Here is a 26,776-nt window from a genome sequence, read left to right on the forward strand (position 1 = left end):
CCTCCCCTTAAATCACATAAATTTGGGGGAAATAATCCACTTTCTCCCATTTCTTTTATTTTTCTGAAATTGAATGGAAGTGGCCATTATTGTTTTCAAGTTTTACTTTTTACCAAATTACCCACTTAAGTACAAGTTGCTTACTATGTATTAAATTAGGCACTTTCAGAAGCTGCATTAAATTGAAATAGTAATTCGCTCTATGGTCTTCTAGGAGGCAAAAGAATTAGTGCAATTGCTTTTGGGAGTACCTAATATAACTCCAAATAGTAGGTTAAAAACAGAAAGGTGTAGGGCGTGGGAGGGAGGTACGGCAGAGTTAACTGAAATAATATATTGTTTCATTGTTGGAATTTTAGTCATCTTTTCTTTTTAAAAATAAACTTAGATGAGGGGCAGGTAGGTGGTGCAGTGGATAAAGCACGGATCCTGGATTCAGGAGGACCTAAATTCAAATTTGACCTCAGACACTTGACACTTAATAGCTATGTGACCCTAGGCAAGTCACTTAACCCTCACTGCCCCACCCAAAATAAACAAATAAACAAACTTAGAGATGCCAGTGTGAGAGTTGGAATAACGCCCCCTGCTGGGAGGAACATTTTGTGAGCTCTGGCCTGAGGACATAGTCACATGGCCTTGGTGTCAGGAAGTGAAGTTTGCTTGTGGGTACTGTCGATCAAAGCTATCAGCCAATTAGCTTGGAGCTGTGTGTGTGTGGACGGCCCTTTTTCCCGTTTCATGAGAGGCTTCTGAGACGAAGAAAGGTTGAGGGGCTCTTTTCGTGCAGGACCTCAGCTTGGCTGGAGCAGAGATGCTGGCTCCCTTAGATAGATGGATGAAGGAACATTGGCCTCTTTTTCTCTCCTCACCAAATTCTTATGCTCCTTAATACATACTTTAAAGTCTAAACTCTTGCTAAAGCTTATAATTCATGGTGACCACTCATTAGATTTTTAGACAGTCTAGCTAGAATTTTAGCCCATTACAGATAGATTAGATCTGTGGACTCCTATGTTGTCAATAGAGCATCTATAACTAAAAAACTGATCTAACAACTCTGAAAATGGCAGTATAAGGTGGTATTAATTTTATAAAGTGCACAAGGAAAGGAGAACAAACTTGAATAAAAGACCACTAAAAAGGAAGTCAAAAAGAAGGACCTGCTTCCAGGTAGTAGGAATTACCCTGACACTGCTTCCATGGTAGCTATAAGAAGGAAGGAGCGGATAGGAAAAAGATGTAAGAAATTAAACAACAAACATTTATTAAACTCTACTATGGGTCAGGCACTGTACTAGAATCTATAAATATACAGACCAAAAAAAAAAAAATCAAAGACTGCCCTCAAGGAATTTACATTATCTTGGTGGTTAACAGCATGAGGACATATATATGCAAATATACATGTAGAATAAGTACAAGATCATTTCTAGTGGGGAAGGCACTAAAAACTGGAAGATGAGGAAAGGCATAATGAAGTGGCCTCTAAACTAAGTTTTGTAGGAAGCTAGGCATTCATTCTAAGAGGCAGAGGTGAGGAAGAGAACATTTTAAGCATAAGGGGATAGTCTGCATAAAAGCATGGCGAGAGGAAATGGACCGTTATCTGTAAGGAAATGTTTGTTACACCACAGATTGTGCCTATATAGGAGAGTAATGTATATTTTGGTTGGAATGTTAGCTTGCACTCAGGTCCTTTTTCTTGTCCTAGTAGTAACTTTCCATGCTTTATGGTATAGTAAGATGTTCTAAATACATTAGTTGTTTAAAGTCTTATGCTTTGAATAAAATATTGTGCTATGTCTCTAAATTTATACAATAAGACCATTTCAAAAGAGGATTTTTAAAATAATCATCTTTCTTCTACTTGCAACACTAGGAACCATAGAATTTCCTTAAAAATTTATTTTGGTTTTAATCCTAAGATGTACACCTAAACACAAAAGATATTTTATTTCTGTATTATAGTGCATAATAATTATATTTAAGCTATGCTTCACAGAATTTAGAAATAGAAAATAACTTAGTACGATTCTTATATTATACATGAGGAAACTGAGGCTAACTAGTTGTTGGTAGAGTTGGGGATAGAATCTAGGCATCCTGACTCCTACTCCAGGGTTGTGGTTTTTTTTGTTTGTTTGTTTTTGTGGGGCAATGAGGGTTAAGTGACTTGCCCAAGGTCACACAGCTAGAAAGTGTCAAGTGTCTGAGGCTGGATTTGAACTCAGGTCCTCCTGAATCCAGGGCCAGTGCTTTATCCACTGTTCTACCTGGCTGCCCCCGCAGGGCTGTTTTTAACAAACCACACTCCCTCTCATGCACAGTCACTGGTTGACCTTCATAGAGATGCTAGAAAAACATCAATTTAAACCGCTCACTTTTATTTAATGAAAGCATTTATTAAGTGCTTACTATATACCAAGCACTGTCCTGGAAAGACAAATACAAAAACAAGATAGGTGTTTCCTTCAAAAAGCTTATATTCTTTTTTTTTTTTTCAAGTGAGGCAATTGGGGTTAAGTGACTTGCCCAGGGTCACACAGCCAGTAAGTGTTAAGTGTCTGAGGCCGGATTTGAACTCAGGTACTCCTGACTCCAGGGCCAGTGCTCTATCCACTGCACCACCTAGCTGCCCCCCAAAAAAGCTTATATTCTAATGGGGAATGATGGGGTTTTTTAGGCTGCTTCAAGTTTTTTATACTGCTTATTAGAGACTATTATCAAGAATTAAATGTGATAGCTCCTGTCATTGATGGAGAAGAGAGTTCACCATGCAAATAAGGACTGTCTTGCTTTTGTATTTGTATTCCCAGCACTTGATAAAATACTTGGTATATATTAATTACTTTATAAATGTGTTTGTCCATGTGTCCATGCATTCATCCATCCAGTATACTTTTCATATTTATTGTTCTCTTAGCTTCGTTCTTCAGTATTCTTGAGCTATATGGGTTGAGTCTCTTATCACGCTTTCTGTAAAGCTCTTTCTCTTTATTCTACTTCTCACTGTTTCATAATGTATTACTGCTCATAATCTTTAGCAATTTTCCTCAAAGGGTTTATTGACTTCGTATTCTAAACCAGTGCTGCCTTTAGCCTCCACATCCTTCCACATATCAAAGAGAGCCAATAATCCATGGCCTCAGTGCTTTGGAGAACCTTTTGGCCTCCCTGTTGTGCCAAATGATTTATACTGTTAAATTTCTGTAGGAAATTATAGTAATCTGTGCAAATATTTGATACTTTATTCCTCACGTGATTTTATTCTTGGTGCCAATAGCTTGCTTCAATAAGCCATGATAGAACCATTTTGACTGCATGCTATTTCAGTAGAAAAGTTCTTACACAGATGGTGAAGGTACTTGGAGCATTTGGGAATTGTGGTGGGAACTTGAGCTTGAAGCTGAGAAAGGAAAAATCTGTAAGGACTTGAAGAGAAGTTGAACATACAGAAGGACTTGAGCAAGAGGAGGAGGATTGGCGAGGCAGGAGAAGGTCTCAAGCAGAACCTGAAGAGAAGGACAAAGAACTTGCTAACAATTTCTTTTCTCGCTTCAAAGAGAATGCCACCCCTTAGAAAGTAGAAGAACCAATGAAGGCAACCCCTGTTCTGAATGTCATTCTCACCAAGCAAGAACTGGTTGCTTGGATGGAAATGAATGATATAGAAACTATCCATTCCCTATAATGTATGACAGAGAAAAGTTGGACACAGTGTGTCATTTGCCCCAGATATTAGGAGAGCTGACTTCAAAGGGCTTACAGAAAGGACAGGGAGGATTCCTACTGAAAAGATTAAAATTCTGAAGAATAAGAAAAACTATTCGGATGATAAACAAAAAGGAAATTTTTTTTTTTTTGGTGAGGCAATTGGGGTTAAGGGACTTGCCCAGGGTCACACAGCTAGTAAGTGTTAAGTATCTGAGGTCGCATTTGAACTCAGGTACTCCTGAATCCAGGGCCGGTGCTTTATCCACTGCGCCACCTAGCCGCCCCAGAAAAATTTCTGAAAAGATCAATGTGCACACAACACAGGAACATCAAATGAATTAGGATTTTAAAAGATATATATAGAAGCAAAAGGATAGATATCTATAAGAGTGTCAGGAGTGCGAAAGTTCAGAATGAGGGAAAAGCTAAAGACAACAAACAGGTTAATGGTGGGTTTTGTTTGTTTGTTTGTTTTTTGAAGGGCAATTGGGGTTAAATGACTTGCCCAGGGTCACACAGCTAGTAAGTGTCAAGTGTCTGAGGCCAGATTTGAACTCGGGTTCTCCTGGGCCGGTGCTTTATCCACTAGTGGTATTTTCCAAATCTGTGTTGGGAAGAAAAGATTAAGGAGGAAAGAAAGAGAAGTAGTGGTGGTGATGGGGAGAACAGAACAATGAAAACAGATGGCAGAGAGAGGGCAAAGCAGCTCAATCTTTATTTTTTCTGCCAAGGACAATGACCTTTGGATCTGAAAGGACAGAACAAAAGTGGCTGGTTGGGAACTGATACTCAGGAGAAGGAAGGAGATAACAAAGGCACCTACTTGCCCTAAATTTAAGCCAATTCGACAAGCATTTCTAAAGCATCTACTATGTATCAGGTCGTGCCAGGTGCTGAGGATACAAAGACAAAACAGCCGAGATAGTCCCTGCTCTCCAGGACCTAACCTTATGGAGCAACATGGAACCAGATAATGAGTCTGAAGAGCAATATCCAAGAGAATAAACACAAAGTAATACCACTGAGACTTTGGATGAAAGCTAATGATTGGCAGGGATCAGGAAAGGCCAGGAAAGGAGGGGACCCTAGAACTAAGCCCTGAATAGAATAGAGAATGGGATTCTGAAGGGTAGAGGTGAGGGAGTCCATTTGAATGGAATTTCTTCTATCTCTTGCTGCTGGACTTTGTAGGTTACATATAGAAATGCTGATGTTTTATATGGGTTTGCTAAAGTTGTTTCAAAGTAGTTTTTTTTTTAATCGACTTTATTATTCTCTAAGTATACCATCATATCACCTGCATGATAGTTTTATTTCTTCCTTGCCTATTCTAATTCCTTTGATTTCTTTTTCTTCTCTTATTGTTAAGGCTAACATTTCTAGTATAATATTGAATAATAGTGGTGATAATAAATGTCCTTGTTTCATCCCAGATCTTACTGGGAATGCCTCTAACTTATCCCCATTGCTAATGGTTTAAGATAGATACTGTTTATCATCCTAAGGAAAGCTCCATTTCTTCCTATGCTCTCTAGTGGTTTGTTTGGGTTTTTTTTGGTGGGGCAATGAGGGTTAAGTGACTTGCCAGGGTCACACAGCTAGTAAGTGTCAAGTGTCTGAGGCCGGATTTGAACTCAGGTCCTCCTGAATTCAGGGCCGGTACTTTATCCAATGTGCCACCTAGCTGCCCCCTCTCTAGTGTTTTGTTTTGGGTTTTTTTGCAGGTAATGGGGTTAAGTGACTTGCCCAGGGTCACACAGCTAGTAAGTGTCAGGTGTCTGAGGCCGGATTTGAACTCAGGTACTCCTGAATCCAGGGCCAGTGCTTTAACCACTGCGCCATCTAGTTGCCCCTTCTAGTGTTTTTAATAGGAATGGGTGCTGTATTTTGTCAAAAGCTTTCTCTGCATGTATTGAGATAATCATATGATTCTGGTTAGTTTTGTTAGTGATGTGTTCGATTATGTTGATAGTTTGAGGGAGTACATTTGAGACATGGGGAACAGTATGTATCCTTCACGGAGGGAGATGGAATGGGGAATGGTTAATAGGACAGTTTAGCTGAAATATAGTATGTGTATGGAGAGTGATATGAAATCAGCTTACAACAGGTTCAAGTTAGATTATGAAGGGATTTCAAATAGAAGAGGCTTGTGTTTTACTTGAATGGCAAAATAGAACTATTGAAGCAAGTAAGTAAACTGGTTAGATAAGGAATATCAATTTAGCAGCTCTGTGGAGCATGAATTGGCGAGGGGAGTAGCTGGAGGCAGAGAGACCAATTAGAAGCTACTCTACTTGCAGCAATCCAGTCAAAAGCTGGAAAGAGTGAATTGCATCCTTGATTATTTAAAAGAACCAGTCAATGTGACTAATGAGCTAGTCAGTGATCTCTGAAAGATTACAGAGAATATGATGGGTATCACAGGATAGGAGAAAGGCAAATGTCCCCATTTTGAACAAAGATAAAAGAATCAAGTATGCAAACTATAAGTCAGCGTGTTAGACTTTACATGCCTGGATCTAGACTGCATCATTAAAAGGATACTTAGTTAACATCAAGAAAAGGGTTGATTATAAAGAGCCAACATGGCTTCATAAAGATCAAGTCATGCAAGACTAACCTTTCTTTTCTATTTTCTTTTCTTTCTTTTTTTCTTTTTTTGGCGGTGCAATGAGGGTTAAGTGTCTTGCCCATGGTCACACAGCTAGTAAGTCTTTTCTTTTTTAAATGGACATTGTATACTGGTACATTGGGGAATCCTAGAGATATATCATTTACCTGGATTTTAGCAAAGTATTTCATATTCTTCTTTTGAAAAAGATGGAGAGTTATGGTCTATACAACACAGCAGTTAACATGAATTAAGGTTTGTCAGGTAATCTTTGGGTCAGGACGATCATTAATAGTTTAATATCAACTTGGAAGGAAGTCTTTAGTGCAGTGCCCTAAGGACTGGTGTTCAGTATTTTACTACCTAATAGTTTTATCTATGATTTGAATAAAGACAAAGTTGGCATGTTTATCAAATTTGCAGATGATACAAAAACAGCTAGAAGGGCCAATCCTAAAGTCAGGATAAAAAAAAAATTTGGACAGGTTACAACACTGGACTAAAATGACTAAGATGAAATTTAATAGGAGTAAATGTAAAGTCTTAAATCTGAATTCAATAAAAATCAACTTCCCAAGTACAGGACCAAGGAATCACACAATCTCAGAATTAAAAGGGACTTCAGAGGTCATCTGGCCAAATCTGTATCTAAATAAGAATCCCCTCTACAATAGAGCCAACAAATGATAAGGCAGTGTGGAAAGGGTCTTGGAGGTAAAGACCTGCATTCAAATCATGGCTCCATTACCTAACACTTACATGACTTTGGGCAAGTTGCATAACCTGTCTAGGTTCTAATGCTTCTGAAAAGGGAGGATTAGATGGTCTGTAAGTCCCTTCTCCTAATCTACAGTCCTATAGTCATGTAGCCTTTGTTTTAAGGCAAGGTAAAGAGGAGTTCAAAGTCTGTGGAGAACATATCACCTCTTCAGGTAACCAATTTCACTTGCAACTTCTCCCCACTGCTCCTAGTTCTGATCTCTGGGGCTAAATGGAATAACCCATCCATTTTCTCTATGACATTTCTTCAAATGCTCAAAGGCAGCCATGGTGATCTTTTAAACACTTTTCTTCTTTATACTAAACCCTATTCCCAGTTCCTTCTGCCAATCCCTATATGGTACATCACAATGTTGGCCTAAGTTCTGTGGATATTATCTAGATTATCAATTTAACTCCTAAAATTGTAGCACTCAGAAATGAACACACTACTCCATGTAGTTTGACCAGAGCAAAGGAAAAGGAAAGCTTGACCAATTTCCCTCCCTAATGGTGAAACTCTTTCCTTAAAGCACCCTAAGATTGCATTTGGTTTTTTTCCAATTTCCTTTTTTATTCTGAATTTGACAATTATTACCAAGCATGAACATTTCAACATACAAAGAAGAAAAGGAAAAAGATACTCACAGATTAAATGATGAACTTCTGTTATTTACAGTTTTTAAAAGTATATTAAATTTAACATGATTATAACAAACACATACCTGTCAATTTCATCTTTCAACATCTCTTGAATATGCCCCCTTCTCTCCTCTGACACTGCTCCCACCCTGGTGCAAGCCCTTATCACCTCATAGTTGGACTTCTGAAATAGCCTATTCCAGTTAGCAAGCATCCACCCCAGCCCCAGTTGTTTTATTTTATTTTAATTTAATTTAATTTTTTCCAATTACATGTAAGGGTAGTTTTCAACATTCATTTTCATAAGATTTAGAGTTCCAAATTTTTCTGCCTCCTTCCCTCCCTCCCTTTCTTTCCCCCTCCACAAAATTGCAACCAGGTTATATATGTACAATCCACAAGTGTTCTTTTTATCAGTTCTTTCTATGGGGGTGAATAGTAAGCTTCCTCATTAGTTCCTTGGGATTGTCTTGGATCATTGCATTGCTGAGAGTAGTGAAGTCATTCACATTTGCTCATTGAACAGTACTGCTGTCACTATGCACAATGTCCTCCCAACTCTGCTCACTTCACTATATGTCGATGTTCATTAGTCTTTCCAGGTTTTTCTGGGATCATCCTGTTTGTCATTTCCTATAGCACATGACCATTCCACTACAATCATATAGCACAGCTTTTTCCATCATTCCTCAATTGATGGACATTCCCTTGATTCTCAATTCTTAGCCTCCACAAAGTTGCTATAAATATTTTTCCCCCTTTTCTCTTTTTCATGATTACTATTGTTAACTGTTTCCCTTCCATCCTATTCCCTTCTCCATGATATTTATTCTATTATCCATCTTCTTTCATCCTATCACTCTTCAAAAGGGATTTGCTTCTGTCTGTCCCCTCCCCCACTCTGCCCTCCCTTCTTTTGCCCCTCTCTCTGTATCCCCTTCCCCTCCTATTTTCCTGCAGGGTTAGAGAGATTACTCCACCCAACTGAGTGTGTACATTATTCCTTCCTTGAGCCAATTCTAATGAGATTGAGGTCTCTGAGCCAATTCTGATGAGTGTTAGGATCATTTACTGCCCAGATTAAATAGATTACTCCACCCATTTGGGTATGTGTGTTAGTCCTTCCTTGAGCCAACTCTGATGAGTTTAAGGTCTTTGAGCCTTTTCTGATGAGTGTAAAATTCATTTACTGCCCTTCTCAGCAAGGGTGAAAAATCCAAGTTCTGCCTCAGCACCAGCATAGACCCGTGTAGTCTGCCCCCTGCCCAGGGCTCAGCCCTCTCGCCAGACTGTGGGCCTAGTTCCAGACGACACTGGCACTTCAGCTGATTCAGAGGCTCTGGGGATCTCCTTCTCTGGTGAGGCCTTCCTGGGACTGGATCTGTGTCAGGGTGACTGTGGGGTTAGGCTTGACTCCTGTAACAGCACAGCAGCTCCCTCCTTCTGACCTTCCAAGTCGTTCTTGGTTAGAAGATGATTTCAGCACATTCTTCTGTGAGTTTTGCTGCTCCAGGCATTTTCCTATGGTGTTATTTGGATGTTTTTTGGAGTGACTGTGCCATGAGTTCAAGAGCTCACTGTCTTTCCTCTGCCATCTTTGCTCTGCCCCAGAAGTCCTCTGCTTGTGTATTTTTAATTTCATTGATGTTCTTTCTTTTATTTTTCATCACAATCACCATCTAGTATATAACTTCCTCTTCCTCTTGTAATAAACAAGTCTATCCAACCAAAACAGATTTACTCACTGGCCATGTCTGAAAATAAATGTTTCATTCTGCATCTATAGTCCATCACCTCTTTTCCAAGAGGTGGAAATCAATCACACTTTGCTTTCAAGGCTTCATATTACACTGTTGTCTCAAATTGAGTTTGCAGCCCACAAACCCCCTCCCCCCATCTTTTTCAGATGAATGGCAATGCCTCTGCCATCTGTTACCTATGAAGCTGAATTTTTGAACCCAGGTATATGATTTTATATTTAGTCTTCTTGGATCCATTTCAAATTTTTAAGAGCTTGACCCTCTATGTGAACTGGTCCAGCCATTCTGGAGAGCAATTTGGAACTATGCCCAAAGGGCTATGGGACTGTGCATACCCTCTGACCCAGCAATACCACTGTTAGGTCTGTATCCCAAAGAGATCATGGAAAAGGGAAAAGAACCCACATGTAAAAAAACATTTATAGCTGCTCTTTTTGAGGTGGCAAAGCATTGGAAACTAAGGGGATGCCCATCCACTGGGGAATGGCTGAGCAAGCTGTGGTATGTGAATGGAATGGAATACTATTGTGCTGTAAGAAACAATGAGCAGGCTGATTTTTAGAAAACCCGGGAAAGACTTACATGAACTGATGCTGAGTGAAATGAGCAGAACCAAGAGAACATTGTACCCTGTATCAACAACACTGTGTGATTATCAACTGTGATAGACTTAACTCTTCTCAGCAATACAATGATCCAAGATAGTTCCAAAGGATTCATGAAGGAAAATGCTCTCCACATCTAGAAAAAAGAACTGTGGAATCTGGATGGCCAATTGAACTACACCGTTTCTACTTTGTTTTGTTTTGTAAGGTTTTTCCCTTGTGTTCTGATTCACAACATGACTAATGCGGATATATTTTTAACGTAATTGTATATATATAACCTATATCAGATTGCTTTCTGTCTTGGGGAGGGAAGGGAGGGAGAAAAATTTGGAACCAGAAATCTTATAAAAACAAATGTTGAAAACTATCTTTACATGTAACTGGAAAATAAGAAGATACTTTTATGATTAAAAAACACACAAAAAGATCCTAACTCTCTAATCTACCAGGATAACTATGCCTTCTAGTTTTGTATCTGCTGTAAATTTGATAAGCATGTCTTCTGTCCCTTTATCCAAGTCATGGATAAAAATGTTAAGCAACTTAGGACCAAGCAAGCACAGACACCTGAGGTACTTCACTGAAGACCTCCTTCCCAGGTGAACTAAACTATTAAATGACTAATCTTTGAGCCTGGCCATTCCACCCATTCTGAATCCACCTACCTGTACTGCTCTCTAGCTCACGTTGCTCTATCTTTTCCACAAAACAGCCTAAGAAACTTTGACTAGTGCTATGTAAACAATACCCATACCATTTCTCCAATCTACCTGCTTGAAGACCCTATCATTGGCATGGCTTATTTTGTATGAAGCCATGGTAGATTTCAGGGATCATGACTGTTCTTGACGTTTTCTTGCCACTACTTTAACAAATATGTTCCAGAGCACAGGTATCAAACACATGACCCATAGGCTATATGCAGCCCACAGCACTCCTAAGGGCAGTCTAAACCAGATGAAAATGTAACTGGGAAATATTTAACAAAAAAATTAAAAATACAATAAAACATTGATATATTACTATGTGGCTCTCAGGGACCCTTGTGTATGGATTAGTGGCCCCCATTTCTATTTGAGTTTGACACCACTGTTCAAGAATTTTACTGAAATTTTTCTCTTAAGCTATAATTTTGTTAAATTGTTCTTAGTTTAAGAATTTTTTCCCTATCGCTCTGCCAACTTCAAAACTATTCCAAAAACCTTATTGCCTGAGGATAAAATTCCTTTGATATAAAATAAAAATTTCTTGATCTTGTAGTATAATGAAGAGATATATGAGAGCCAAACAGTATACTGACTCCTAGCTTCCTCTAAATCAAAATTTTAGTCTGGCTGATGATGCAAAGACTTACATTCTTTAAATCAGAGAGCAGCTGGACCATCCAAAAGGAATATGGTGTTCTCTAAGTCATCTGGCTGGAACTGCATTTAATACTAACTGTGAATTCTTGATGTACTTAAAAGCATTACTTTATTATCTCTGAATAGGCTATATTTTCCCACAATAGCATTGAATTAACTATAGTCATGGATTGTGCCAGAGAGTAGGAAGTTATTGGTAAATAAAACCCAATGACACACTTAATTTTCTTTACTGCAAGCAGTACTACACCTTACTTATAATAAGCAATAGAGTGTCTCTGTAACTCAAAATAAATAGTTCACACACACACTGCAGCAGTATAAAAATTTGTCATTAATTTTCTGTCTTTCTCTTATACTTCCAGGTTAGTGCTTGTGGATAATATTCATTTGGAAAGGTATTAGATGATCAATACCTAATCAAGTCAAAGCAAGGCTTTCCTTACTTCTAATCTGCCCCTGAACCCCTTATGGGAAAAGTGACAGAGACTTTTCTAATAATTTTCTTAATAATTAGAGTGATCCTAAAGGGGAATGGGCTGTCCTGGAAGAAAGCAGATTGACTCTCACAGGTGGGGCCACGTGAAGGCTGGAGGACCACTCTGGGGGTCTAGTGTGAGAGGGTTCATGCTCAGGCCCAGGTTTTCTAGGTGGCCTCTGATGTTCCTCCCAACTTTCATTCTTTGATCTGGAAGGGCCTCAAATATGCTGTTAGAAACTTTCCACTGACAGCCTTATAAATGTTTTATCAAAAAACTCATTAGTCCTGAATAATACTTGCATTACCCTGACCATACTTAACAATGGAAGCCACAGATACTTTGATTTCAACTAAGTGCTATAAAATCTCTTGATAACAACAATGCTATTGTCAGGAGACCAGGATAAAGTCTCTCCTCTAGTACTGATTTAATAGTAAGAAAGATGCAGGAAGCATTATGTATTTTTGAGAAATTATTTGATCAATTATACAGGGAGTACAGTGGAAGGGAACCAGACTCATAACCAAGAGACATGGGTTTGGATCTTGGCTCTGACATTTACTGACTATACAAACAGAGGCAATAATAATAAGAAAAATGACAATAATAGTAACAATAACTAATATTTATGTCGTGCTTTAAGGTTTGCAAAGAGCTTTACATACATTCTGTCATTTGGTCCTCACAATAACCCTCTGAGTTAGGTAATATTGTATTCCATTTCCAGATAAGGAAAACAAAGCTGAAATGGTTAAGGGTCTTGCCCAGGGTCACAGAACTAGTACTAAGTATGTGAGGCATGATTTGAAGTCAGGTTTTCTTGCTTCTCAATCCAGTGCTCTCGCTACTCACCACCTAGCTGCCCTGTCACTTTAGCTCTCTGAATTTACTGTCCTCATCTAGGAAATGAAGAGGATGGTATGTATACTATCCACCATAGGGGGCTATTTTGAGGAAATTGCTTTATAAAGCTTAATGAGCTTTATATATGTGAAAGCATCACCTATGGGATAATCCAGGGCTTCTTAAATTTTTTCCACTCGTGACCTCTTTTCACCTAAGACATTTTTACACGATCCCAGGTACTACAGGTATATAAAATAGGTACTACAAGTATATAAAATTGGTACACATAACTTTTTACTGTTGCCAAATTTTTCATGACACCCCCCTTCAGTTATGTGACCCCATATGGGGTCATGATCCACAGTTTAATAAGCTTTGGGATAACCAACCAAATCCATAGGATGATGCTTAAATCTATAGTGGGTCTCTATTATATCTACATATATGGAAGTGTTTCTCATTTTTCTAGAGATTACAAAGAAAACCTATAAGGGAATAAAAAATGAGAGAAAGACTATGCTAGATTTTGTATGATTTTCATCAGGCCTCTGATAACTTTAAAGCCCTGAGAACATGTCTGTAAGTAAAGTTGCATTTTTTCTAGTGTTAATTTTTCTATGGTTACTTTACTAAGAATACTAATAAATTATAAGGAAAAGGCTTAGTATAATCTAGATTAGACACTTGAATATATCTTCCCCTTTAGAATTAATTTCATTCTATTAGTAGGTGTATAAATTTAATTGTCTTATATATGAATAAGATATATTTTATATATGAATTATATATATTATATGAATAAGACATTTTATAAACTGTTAAAAGACTAAAGTCCAAGCTCCAGATAATATTATGAACTGAACAAATTTCACTTTACCCAGAGACTCAGTAATTATTAGCACCGCTTGTATTGAATAATATTAACCTGTATCTGGTTAATGGGCAAAACTTTTCTTTCATAAGGCTTCCCATTAGCAAGAGTATTTGGCTTAGTTTAGCACTAGTTGGTGTTAAGATATGTCAAAGTTTGAAATTAAAACTGTTGATCCCATATATCTCTTCATTCATTCATTCATTCATTTAATTTATTATTTCTGCTCAGACCTATGATTTTATCAGTGTAAGGAACTGCTGAGGGGGCAACCCTTTCCATTGTGTAGAACTGTGATTTCTCTGTTAACTTAGAGTCTTAGAGAGTTGCCTCAGACAACTATCATCTCCTTCCATTCTCACTCACATGATGCTGAATGGAGTTAGACAAAGCCATGTCACTATCCTAATTGGGTCCAATATAAACTTATGTTCACCTAAGCTCAACTTAGATGGGTCTTCATTGCAGGAAAGTAACACTTTTAATTTTCTCTAATTGATTCTCTATAACATTCCCTCCAGCAGTTGTCAGAAGCTCTTCTCAAGTCTCTCACGCCACCCTTCCCCAGACTCTTGGCTTATTAATGAAAAAAGAAAATCCATTTTCCTTGAGCTCCTTCTTTCTCATGCTCTTTATCTCCACACTACTCCACACTATCTCACACTACTCAACAGGCTTCCCCATATCCTCTTCTCTTACTTCAGTCTCAAATCAAGGAGTGGTCCTTCCCACCAAAGACAACTCTTCTACAGGCATCCTGGATTCTATTTCTGGCATATCATCCCCACAATCATCCCTCTATTTCCCTAATCTTCACTCTCATCTACTAGTTTCTTCCTTGCTGCCTTCAAACATGCCTATATCTTACTCACCCTTAAAAAACCCTTACAACACCAGATTAGAGAAAGCAGTTCACATTTATTGCCTTCATTTTCTTTTCTGTCACTCCTCAAATCTTTATAATCTAGCATCTGACATTATCACTCAGCTGAAACTGCTCTCTTCACTCACAGGTGTAATTGCCATCTTTATGCAAATGACTGAACAGAAAGAATACTGGATATGGACTCGGAGGACGTGAATTTGCATTCCATCTCTGCCATATAGTACCTATATGGGAACTTAGCTCACTCAATCTCTCCGTGTCTTAGTCCCTCACCAGTAAAAGAAGGGGGTTGGACTGGTTTTTACTGAGGTCCCTTTCAGCTCTAAACCTATGCTCTTATATATCTAGCCCTTGTCTTTCCACGAGCACCAATCCCACATCACCAACTGCCTGTTTGGCATTTAGAACTGGATGTCCTGAAGACACCTCAAACTCAACACATTTCAAGCCAGCACTCGTTATTTTCCCCTCTAAATTCATACTGAAATCACTTATTTCTTTTCTTTTTTTTTTTTGTTGGGCAATGAGGGTTAAGTGACTTGCCCAGGGTCACACAGCTAGTAAGTGTCAAGTGTCTGAGGCTGAATTTGAACTCAGGTACTCCTGAATCCAGGGCCAGTGCTCTATCCACTGTGCCACCTAGCTGCCCTGAAATCACTTATTTCTAATGAGGGCCCTGACATCCTCTGAGTCACTAAGATACACAATCTTTGTATCATTCTCAACGTTTCACTTTTTCTCACCCCAACAAATCCAATCAGATGCCAATCACTATTAATTCTTCCTCCACAGTATCTCTCCCAAGCATACCCTTCTCTTCTCTCACAGTTCCGGCTTTTTCCACTTCTCAGCTGGACTACAGCAATATTCTACTAATTGGTCTCCCTTCTCTTCCAATAATCTCCTGTATAGTTCAACTCATGAGAGCTTGAGCTCACCAGATTTGCCAATTACAAGGTGACTTGTAATTGGCATGGCATTTTCAGTAGAATGAGAAAGTCAGAATCCAAACTACAATGAGCTGAGAAATGAGTGAGAGAAGAAATGGAGGTAACAAGTGGAGACTATTATTTGTGAATGTTAAGGATCCTTAGAAAAACTATTGATATTTAGTGAGCTCTTCATTTTCCCTCAAATGAGCTGGGATGTGGTTGTTCTCTTGGGTAGTTTTGTTTCACATCTGACAGTGTTCAGAGTCCCAGCTGTTAAAGGGAAAATACCTTTGGACAGGACTGGAAATTCTAGCTGTGACTGCTCTCTTTAACTCATGCTGTAAAAATCCACATGTCAGTCTGCCAGAAACTATCTGAATCACAGAGGTAGGGTGTCAACCTATAGGATTCATGAAGAAGGAAGAAAATAGAACAAAGCATGTTCCTGAGTTATCATCAGAAAGCATGCTTGGATGGAAGGAAATGATTCCCCTAGAAAGGACACATTCTCCATCCTTTACTGGTACCATCTGTGGTCTAAAGGCATCAACAGCTGCAGGGACTTTTCATAATATGAGACAGAAATAACTGAAAATTTAGGTTGCCTTAACTTAAAGCTTGCTTTAGATTAGATATACAGAAACTAGTCTTATATTCCGCTTGCAATGCATAGTATAGTGTTTTGTGGATAGCAGGAATCTGAATGAATGATATAGCAAGTCTTCTTACTGTAATTTTATTCTTATGTTTTAAAATATATGTATTTGAAACCTCTAAATTAACAGATTTGAATAGTCAGATAATGTGAAGATAACAAGGGTTGTTTGGCTGTAGAGGGGCCTAGGTAACTGAGGAATAAAGAATCAGAGTTTCAAGGCTTTTCACAGCTCATCTTTTATTCATATTCATAAAGTGACACCCAAAGGAGTGAAGTGATTTACCCAAAGTCATGTTTTGGGATAGCTGGTGGAAAGTATGGGCTAAGATCCAAGTCTCCTGATTTCTCCTGCCATGTTGCCTCCTTGTCAGGGGATTTTATTATCAATATGAAATGCACATGGAAAGTGTCTGTATAACACACCAACTTATTTTTCCCATGACCACAATTCTGGCACTTTTAGCAGAGGACTAATTATGGCTCTTTTCAAATGTGATATGAGATACTCTACTCCCACAGTATGTACAAAATGACACATGGGAAGATCCCAGGGATGCTTTCCTTTCAACTGCCTTCTTTCTGAGCTTCATCCTGCTCCAGTGCAAAATTTCTACCACTGTTGGAGCAGTTCCAGTGACTTCATGCAGGCACTGAGCACATGACTATAAATGCAGGCCCATAGCTCCTTAAAGACAGGAACAATGATTTCTATTTTTTGGTATTGCCTATAACACCTATCATAGTACCCTACATGTAACAGGCATTCAAAAAATATTTGTTGATGGTGAGTATAGCAGAAAATAAGGGGGTGTGGGTGGAAAGGTGGCTGGATTGAGGAAGTAAGAGAGGTTTGTTATTGGGGTGAATTTTAAATGAACTCTTTGCTCTGCTGAGAGACTGTAATATACAGTGTTAATTAAAGAAATAGGATAAAGCTAGGAATATTCATATTGTTTCCCTCTTTATACCCTGAAAGCTTTCATTTTGTGAGATGGAATTTCTATATGTAGGAAAGCTCACAGTCATAACGCAGAGACTAATAAGTTTTTGAAATAACCAAACCCGTATTTTCCTTGGGTCAAATTTGGAGTTAAAAGAGTTCAAAATATGCATACATGATGCACTATTGGACACGGTCCAGGTTCAAATGCTGAGCCACTTTTCTATGTTTCAAAAGAGGAACTGGGGTTTTACTGAAAAGGCCACAATGGGAGTGGAGACTAGAGACAGAAATATAAAGCTATTCCAGCCAGCAGAGTGCAGTCCACTGCTATTACCTTAATGAAAGCTTGCAGGATGTTTTGTTTTTCATTTTACCCTCAATCCTGTAACCTTCTCTTTCCCTTGCTGTAATGTAGATCTATGTAGTCGTAAAGAATTCCAAAACAGAAAAGGAAAACCAAAAAAAAAACTCTTTAAGTCTTGTTTGCCTGACTGATTAACTTATTTAGAAACAGTTAGTGGTACAGTACTGATAAAGTGCTAGACCTAGAATCAGGAAGACCTGAGTTTAAATCCCATCTCAGATACTTATTTGCTGTGTGATCTTAAGCAACCTTTCTCTGCCTCAGTTTCCTCAAGTTTAAAATAGGGATAATATTAGCACCTAACTGGCAGGTTGTTGTGAGGATCAAGTGATAAAACGTATGTAAAAAACACTTAGCACATGCCTTGCACATATTAGGAGCTACATATTTATTCCCTTTCCCTCCCTTACTCCATGAATGTAGTTTACTCTTTTTCCCTCCCTGTCCTTTTTCTGCTTATACTTCCAAAAGATAATTTTTAAAATCAAGAAGCCCTTATACTTACTAGAAAGGACGGTTGTAAGGAAGATGTAGTCAGAGAAGGAGATGAGTCCACACTCTCCAAGTGTGTAAAATATGCTGCCTTCATCAGCAAATTTCTCTCGTTCCTGAGATATCCTCTAGAAGTGGTCCAGCCCCCCCAAAGAAAGAAGATAACAAATTAGTCAATGAACACCAAGAAAGGAGCCATTATTTACACAGTGGCTTCAAGCTATTTCTCATAAGCACATTCTTGAAGGCCATTCTAAATCAATGGATCCTTTACAGCCTTCAAGAATACAGAAATTACAAGGCACTTTTGAGTATCAAATCAGACATAATGTGGAATTGGCAAACTGAAAAGAGTCCCAACATATTAACAGGTAAAAAACCTTCTGACAAACATATTGGCTCGAGCAAGGATTTATTATGTGTGTTTTGACTCTAAACGGAATTTACCCTCTTCCTATAGAGGTTATGAAGGTAATGAAACAAAAAGACATTAAGAAGATCTTTTTTAATTTCTCATCAAGTACCTTGCTGCTCTGTTATTCACAGAAACCCAGAAAATCAATTCCTGATATACTTAGTTACAAAGGTTTTTATCTAATTTTTCAATGGACATTAAGTTTTGTAACACAGCAAATAAATTATCCAAAGATGAATCTGAAATAAAGTATGTTTGCTAAGTTTGGGACTTGTTATTAATATTTAACTTTACCATGATTAGTACATTTGGTTGATGCCATTTTATGAAGGATTCTCTAAATTTTAGCTTTTACCCAAGACAACCTAACACCTTTTGGCTAAACAAAGAGTTAAGGCTGTGTGTTACTACTAGCCCTTTGGGCTGTCCTGATTACTACATTTCTGTGGGTCACTGAACTAGACTTTTCTTTATCTATTCTGTATTCTCACTCCTAAGCCAAGTCAAAGGCCACCTGATGACTTTAAACCTCTATATCCTCAAATACTGAAAAGGATCCATTAAGGTTAGACTGGGTACTGAATTTCATCTGTGCTGGAAAAAAAATGTAGCTTTGCAAAAACTTTTCATACATGGGGATATCAAAATAACATCGAACATTAAAGAAACTAAGTGCAATTAAAGTCACATTAAGTCATGCAAGCACATATAAGCAGAGCACAATACGAGCATAAACTTGGGAAGAGTATCAGGAAACCAAACCAACAAACACCATCAGGCCAACAGTCAGCTGTACAACTGACCCATGGGTTACCTCAGTCTAGTGGGGATCCCATCATATACAAGATAAAGGAAAGAAAACTGGTTAACCAATCAAATGAAAGTAACAGCAGGAAGCGTCAGTGTGTCAGGGTGAATGGTAACCCTTTCAGAAGAGAAGGATGATGTGGGGAAAGCTCCAAAGAGCAGGTACATTAGGTCAATGACAGAGAGAAGCAATTTAGCTTTGGTGGCTGGCATCCCCTGGAGGTTCTCTCTCATTTCATTTGTACCCATATCTAAAGATTAGTTCTTTTAACCAATAGAAAAAAGGATGAAAAACAGTCTAACAATTTCCACTTTAAGTAAGCTATACTGGCTCCTCCACCCAAATATCAAATAGAAGTTTGGGGGAAATGGGAGAATTGAAAGAAGCCTGAAATGGAAAAGCTTTCTGGTGGGAAATTTAGGCTTAAATCTGTCAAAATATGAATTAATAAAACTCTCAAATGATTCATTATACAACAAGAGGACATTTATTTGGGGATAGACAAGTGGGAGTGAGGGAAACAAAGCATATTAATATTAAATTTGCATGCCCTGAAGAAACTGTGTATACTGCTAAATAATGTATAAGAATTATAGTTTATGCTATTATACATATACATGCGTACATAAATATATTTTGTTGTTGTTTAGTCATGTCCAACATTTTGTGACCCCATTCAGGGTTTTCTTGGCAAAGATACTAGAGTGCTTTGTCATTTCCTTCTCCAACCCATATTACAGATGAGGAAACTGAGGTAAACAGGGTTAAGTGACCTGGTCAGGGTCACATAGCTAGTAAGCATCTGAGTCCATATTTGAACTCAGGAAGACTAATCTTCCTCACTCTAGGCCTGGCACTCTTTGCACTATGGTGCCAGCTAGCTGCCCATACATAAATATATATAATATATTCCACAAACAAGAGCACAACTTCTGTAAGAAGAATACTACTAGCTCCTTCTCTCTACCCCTTAAAAAAAAGACAGGTCAAAGTGAAAAGGAAAATGGGATAGAATTGAGGCAGAGGAATCACAACTTTGGTTTCTTAGTCTAATAATCAACTGGTTAATCCCACTTATCAGAAGACAGAGTACAAATGCTATTTTGATAAATATCATGACAGTACAAATCTCTGTAGAGCAAAATGGTATCTAAGTCTCTCCTCTTTGGAACAACTTTAGTCTCTTAAGTTTTCTGTAACAGAATTGACTTGACACAATGAAAAGAAAAATTAATAATTGTAAGCAAAATGTCAGACAATGATAGCATGCTGATTTCTATCATGTATCAGAGCTATAATATACTAGCCCTTGATCTCTACCCTCACTCTACCCTCCTATTGTCAGTTATTTTCAAAGTAAAAAAAAGACAAAATATATATCAAATGTTTTAAATCAGTTACCTACTTTATCTTTTAAAATACATTTAGTAGAAAATGAATTCAAACTGAAAATAATTTTAATGTTTTAACTTCTGGGTAACTGATAAGAGGCATATCCAGCATTTTTTCAATGGTTATTCCCACTTAGTGAAAATTAACAAGTTTCATTTTTTATTATAATTGCTAACTGTTATTTGTAGACGACATCTATGAGAGACAATGTGAAACGAAAAGTTGTAGACTAACTAATTCCATCTTGTCTTGAAATTTCTCTATTCCATGATTTGTAATTTTAATGATATATAAAGCTACAGTTTTCCTCACATAAGTTGTTAAACTTCTTTTTGGGGTAGGAAGAATTTTATGGGAGTATTTTACATTTTAACTTGCAAATTAGTTGTAATAAGTATCATTTAAATTGTGCATATTGTTTTTTCACCACTCTAATAGTAAACAAAATACATTTGCCAGCAAGGATATACAAAGCATTTTAGAATGCATCTATCATCCCCAGAGTTTGTAAATATCTCTGCTAAATGTCTGAAGGGATAAAAATAATTCTGGAAATTAATCATAGATATTAATGGCACAGACATAAAATCTGTTGTAAAAATCATTTTCTTAGATTGCTCAAAGCTAAAGTAAGTATTCCTAGTGTAACAGATCTACTAGAATGGGGAAGAGAAGAAAGAAAAAAAGAGGAAAAATCCTATCCTTGATTACTAAAAAACAAACAAACAATTTTTAGATTATTTTGTATCACATGGCTGCTGCTGATTCTCCTTCTTTTGCAGGGCAATGAGGGTTAAGTGACTTGCCCAGGATCACTCAGTTAGTAAGTGTCAAGTGTCTGAGGTTGGATTTGAACTCAGGTCCTCCTGAGATTCATAGATTATTTCCTCAAGTCAACACAGAGTAATTGTAGCTTTTGAGTTTGGTCATGGATAGAATGGACTTTAAGAAACTAAGGAATAATGAAATTGGGCACCTAGGAAGTTGAGAAAGGTATAAGTAAATATTTTTCTCAACCTCAAAACTTCTTAGTGGTTCAAAGCAAAAAGAAGTATAAATGTGTATGTATGTGTGTGTGTGTGTGTGTGTGTGTGTGTGTGTGTGTGCGTGTATATGTAATGGGTCCAAAACAATACATGCTACCTTAGAGAGTACACGAAAATTTTATAATCTCTTAAAATTTTATGTAATCTGTGTAGCATGAAGCATAAAATCAAGAGCCAATTCTCTCTTTATTAAAAAGCCATTTTTTGGGGCAGCTAGGTGGCGCAGTGGATAGAGCACTGGCCCTGGAGTCAGGAGTACCTGAGTTCAAATCGGGCCTTAGACACTTAACACTTACTAGCTGTGTGACCCTGGGCAAGTCACTTAACCCCAACTGCCTCACTAAAAACAAACAAAAAAGCCATTTTTTTTTGTCTGTAAAGCTTTCTTGGCCTCAAAGCAAGGTGCCACTAACATTTAAACCATCCAAGATCTTTTAGTAGTTTTGACATATATTTCCTTCAGTTTTCAAAAGATGAGGGAAGTACAGATTAAGAATGACCAAAAAAAGAAAGAAAGAAAGAAAGGAAGGAAGAAAAAGAAATTACAGAAAGAGTAGGGAAGGACTGAGTACAGGAGAAAAGGGTTTTTTTCTCTGAGTGCCCTGGGGGGGGAAAATACCTAAATAGTACACAATATCCTTTTTTCTATTCTATGAGAGGTCTGGTTTGATGTACACCTCTGGAGAGAGCTCCAGGAAAACTTTGACAAAAGCTTCAAAACTCCTCAGCGGACTAAAAATGATGTGCATTTTCCCTTATTGTTCAGAAGGAGTCATTTTTATGAAAGATTATTTAAATTCACATCTTATTTATAAAATAATCCATAGACCCACTCTAAGGGGCTTGGTTTTTAGTTCAAGAGTCTGCTAATACTTAACATGGAGGCAGTAGGTGGCTCAGTGGATAGAGAACTGGAGTCAGGAAGACCTGAGCACAAATCCTGTGTCAGACATTAATTAGTTGTGTGACTCTGGAGGGCAGGTCACTTAGCCCTGTTTGCTTCAGTTTCCTCATCTGTAAAATGAGCTGGAGAAGGAAATGGCAAAACACTCCAGTATCTTTGCCAAGAAAACCCCATAAGGGGGTCACAAAGAATAGGACACGGCTGAACAAGAACACCCACAATAATACCTAACATAGAAGAAGAAGAAAAAAATTAATGTATGAGAGAGAAAGCAAGTATACTTAAAACATTATTAATAACACTAACCTACATAATCCAAGAAGGCACAGGACAATATTCTAAATAAAACAATGTCATGAAGGGGACTGAATTTCCCAGCATAGCACTTGATGCTATCATAGTATCCAGTATATACTTTTGAGATTGATTCAGCCAAGACCACATATATGTAACTAAAGGTTTCGACTGTTAACCATCTCTTTTTTTGTTTGTTTGTTTTTTGGGGTTTTTTGAGCGGCAATGGGGGTTAAGTGACTTGCCCAGGGTCACACAGCTAGTAAGTGTTAAGTGTCTGAGGCCAGCTTTGAACTCAGGTCTTCCTGAATCCAGGGCCGGTGCTTTATCCACTGAGCCACCTAGCTGCCCCCTGTTAACCATCTCTTAAAAGGGAACATGTAGGGGGCAGCTAGATGGCGCAGTGGATAAAGCACCGGCCCTGGATTCAGGAGTACCTGAGTTCAAATCCGGCCTCAGACACTTAACACTTACTAGCTGTGTGACCCTGGGCAAGTCACTTAACCCCAATTGCCTCACTTTAAAAAAAAAAAAAAAAAGGAACATGTAAATTAAGAAGGTTATAACATTCAAATACAGTCACATTTTATCAAGACCCCATTCCATGCAGCTGAATCTCAGAATTTAGGCTTTCTATGTTGGACATTTAGAACAAGTTTTATCAATGGCATTTCTACTGAGTTTAGGGAAAACATTTTTTCTTAAAAAATGCAAATTATGATGCAATTTGGAATGATTAAAAAAACACAATGAAATCTGTTGAATAGCCTAAAAGATGCAAAAATATAAGTTCAAGAAAACAAATTAAAGAACACGCCTGCAATGTTTAGTAACTTTGTGGACATAATCCCAAAGTCCTTTCCAGAATGTCTGGACCCATTCATAGCTCCAAAAGTGTATCACAGTATGTCTGTTTTCCTGCATCTCCTTCAACATTTGTCATCTTTACCAATCTGAAGAGTGTGAGGTGGAACCTTAGAATTGCTTTAAATTGCATTTCTCTAATGATCAGTGATTTGGAGCGTTTTTCTATATGGCTACAGAAAACCTGGGGCTCTTCCATTGAGCCTGTTCATATCCTTAAATCATGTTCAATTAGGAGAATGGCTCATTCTTATACATTTTTATCAGTTCCTTATATATCTTGGGTTTTTTTGTTTTTGTTTTTTGGTGAGGCAATGGGGTTAAGTAACTTGCCCAGGGTCACACAGCTAATGTCAAGTGTCTGAGGCTGGATTTGAACTCAGGTCCTCCTGAAGCCAGGGCCAGTGCTCTATCCACTGCACCACCTAGCTGCCCCAGTTTCTTATAGATCTTGAAAATGAGACTTACCAGAAAGATTTGTTGTAATAAATTTTCCTAGGTAATTGTTTCCTTTCTAATCTTAGTTGTGCAAACACTTTTTAATTTTAGGTAATCAAAATTATCCATTTTACATTCTATGATCCTATCCCCTTGTCTGGTCAAGATTTCTTCCCTTTTCTATAGATTTAATAGGTAATTTCTTCCTTGTTTCTTCATTTGTTTATGATGTGACTTTTTATACTAGGTCACATATACATTTGGAGCTTATCTTGGGGTAAGGTGTGAAGTATTAGTCTAACCTTAATTTCTTCCATATTGTGATCCAAATTTCTCAACAGTTTTACTTTAATAATGAGTCCTGACTCCAGTAGCTAGAGTCTTCATTTACTGAACTCTAGACTACTCGATTTCTTTGCTTCTGTGTATTATACACCTCCCCTCCCCCCCCCCCCCTCTCTCTCTCTCTCTCTCTCTCTCTCTCTCTCTCTCTCTCTCACAACTTGTTTTGAGAATTACTGCTTTGTTGTATAGTTTGACATCTGCCACAGGCCCTCTTTATTCCCACTTTCTTCATTACTCACATTGAGATTCTTGATCTTTGAGCCTCTAGATACATTTTGTTATTATTTCTTCTACATCTACAAAGTAATTCACTGGTAGTTTGATATGGCACTGAATAAGTAATATTTCTCTAAGTATTTAGGTGGGTGTGTTGTGTATTCTTGTAAAAACAAAACATTAATGTTTTGTAGTTGTATTTATATAGTTCTTAGTTGTATTTTGGTAAGTGGGTTGCTGGGCCTATAACCCAAAGAGATCAAAGAAAGAAGACATGTCTAAAAACATGTATCTATCAGTTGGGGAATGACTGAATAAATTGTAGTATGTGAATATAATGTAATATTATTGTACTATAAGAAATGAGCAGATAGTTTCAAAGAGACATGGAAAGACTTGTATGAATTAACAGAGTGATGAGCAGAAAGAAAAGAACAATTGAATAACTTCAACATTGTAAAAATGAATAATTTTGAAAGAATAAGAGCTTTTAATTAACTAAATGATCAACTATGTTTCCAGAGGACTGATAAAGAAGGATGCTATCCATCTCATGACAAAGACATGATGGACTAATATGCAGAATAAGAAATGCATTTTGGGAAATGACCAATGTAGGAATTTGGTTTGCTTAATTGTGCTTAATAATTGAAAAAATTAGAACAATAAAATTAAAACATTAAAAAAAGGAAAATGAGTGTTACTCTTACTCTGTTAACTGCAGACATGAACTAGCCACAGATTGACTTGTTTTAAAGATTAAAACATGGCTTTAAAATTAATTTCACTCTATTATATGCAAAACTCTGGCCCCAACTTAAAGTAAACAATAAATACACCTTTCCAAAAGGATCTAGCTAGTGATCTGAACTACTTTATAGTATAGAGTATCAGTTTCTCTTAGATTAAGTATCATATAAATAGTAAAAACTACATGAGTCCTACCATGGTCTCAATGGCTTTAAGAGTTACACTGCACTTCTATTTGTTTTTTGTGGGTTTTTTTTGGTGGGGCAGTTGGGGTTAAGTGACTTGCCCAGGGTCACACAGCTAGTAAGTGTTAAGTGTCTGAGACCAGATTTGAACTCAGGTACTCCTGACTCCAGGGCCAGTGCTCTATCCACTGCGCCACCTCTGCCCCACTTTTATTTGTTTTTACAGGACCGACAGTAGACTTGTGCTGATACAACTGTTTATTTCTGCTTGGCCTTCCTAGGACCCATAGTATACATTTACAAGGATAAAGATGTAGTTGGCAGCCAGGACTCTCAAATATGTTTTTGGTTCCACAGTTACTCTGCTTCAAATACTTCACTAACCTGCCACAAAAACCACTTAGAATATTTGTTCTGGGATCTTTTGATGAAGATGAATTGGACTATTTTTACTTTTAAAACAAACACCCACCAAGAACTAAACTTTTTAACTCTTCCTCTTCAAGTTTTAAATAAAAAGATTTTCTCACTATCCAGAACTACAGGCTTGAGAAATAGCGTGTTTAGGTTGCTTGCAAAACAATACTTACCCTTAAAAGATCAGAGTGGATCAAGAACTATAGATTTAAAGGTATCAGGAGCATTAGAGGCCATAGGATTCTAGATCCAGAGTTGTAAGGGAACATAGGGGTCACAAGATCACAGAGCTCAAGCTGGAAGGGACCTTTTCATGTTATAGAGGAGGAGAGGAAGCCTAAAGGGGTTGAACGACTTGCCCAAAGTTCCACAGGCAGTACGTGGCATAATGGGTCCTCTGATTTAAAATTCTGTCCTCTTTCTATATTGTCCCATGCCATGCACCTGCTGTTTCATACAGGAAAACGGAAGGACAGGAGTTCACAAATTAATTGAGGATATCTCTTTTTGTAGTTTCACAGTGAGGGAAAATTTCCACACTGACACTTGTTCCTCATTATTTATATGCATTTTACAAGCAGGTCTAAATCCCTCAAGTGCTAGTGAGTTTATACTTCCAAATCAAAAGCAGACTAATAAAGAATATTTAATCTTCCTCTTTAGGAGAGGAATTTTGACACATTATTTCAAATTGACAATATTTCTATCTGAAGAGAAGGAAAACACAATTCAATAAATGTATCCTTATAATTTATGCTCATGTA

The 26,776-nt window shown here is 37.6% G+C and overlaps 1 protein-coding gene across 5 annotated transcripts in view; it reads right to left on the reverse strand.

Moving 5' to 3' along the window:
• MICU1 (mitochondrial calcium uptake 1) overlaps window positions 1-26,776 on the reverse strand; it is a 238,752-nt gene that overhangs the window by 119,466 nt on the left and 92,510 nt on the right. For 3 of the 5 annotated variants that reach the window (XM_043987835.1, XM_043987831.1, XM_043987832.1), the window contains 2 exons: window positions 19,168-19,173; window positions 17,952-18,066 (listed from right to left, as the gene is read on the reverse strand). In XM_043987835.1, the coding sequence (XP_043843770.1) occupies window positions 17,952-18,066; window positions 19,168-19,173 (121 nt within the window). The remainder of the gene's footprint in view (window positions 1-17,951; window positions 18,067-19,167; window positions 19,174-26,776) is intronic. The other 2 variants (XM_043987836.1, XM_043987834.1) reach the window with 1 other exon arrangement.

This window comes from Dromiciops gliroides, chromosome 2, assembly GCF_019393635.1.
Source record: "Dromiciops gliroides isolate mDroGli1 chromosome 2, mDroGli1.pri, whole genome shotgun sequence".
Taxonomy (NCBI): Eukaryota; Metazoa; Chordata; class Mammalia; order Microbiotheria; family Microbiotheriidae; genus Dromiciops; species Dromiciops gliroides.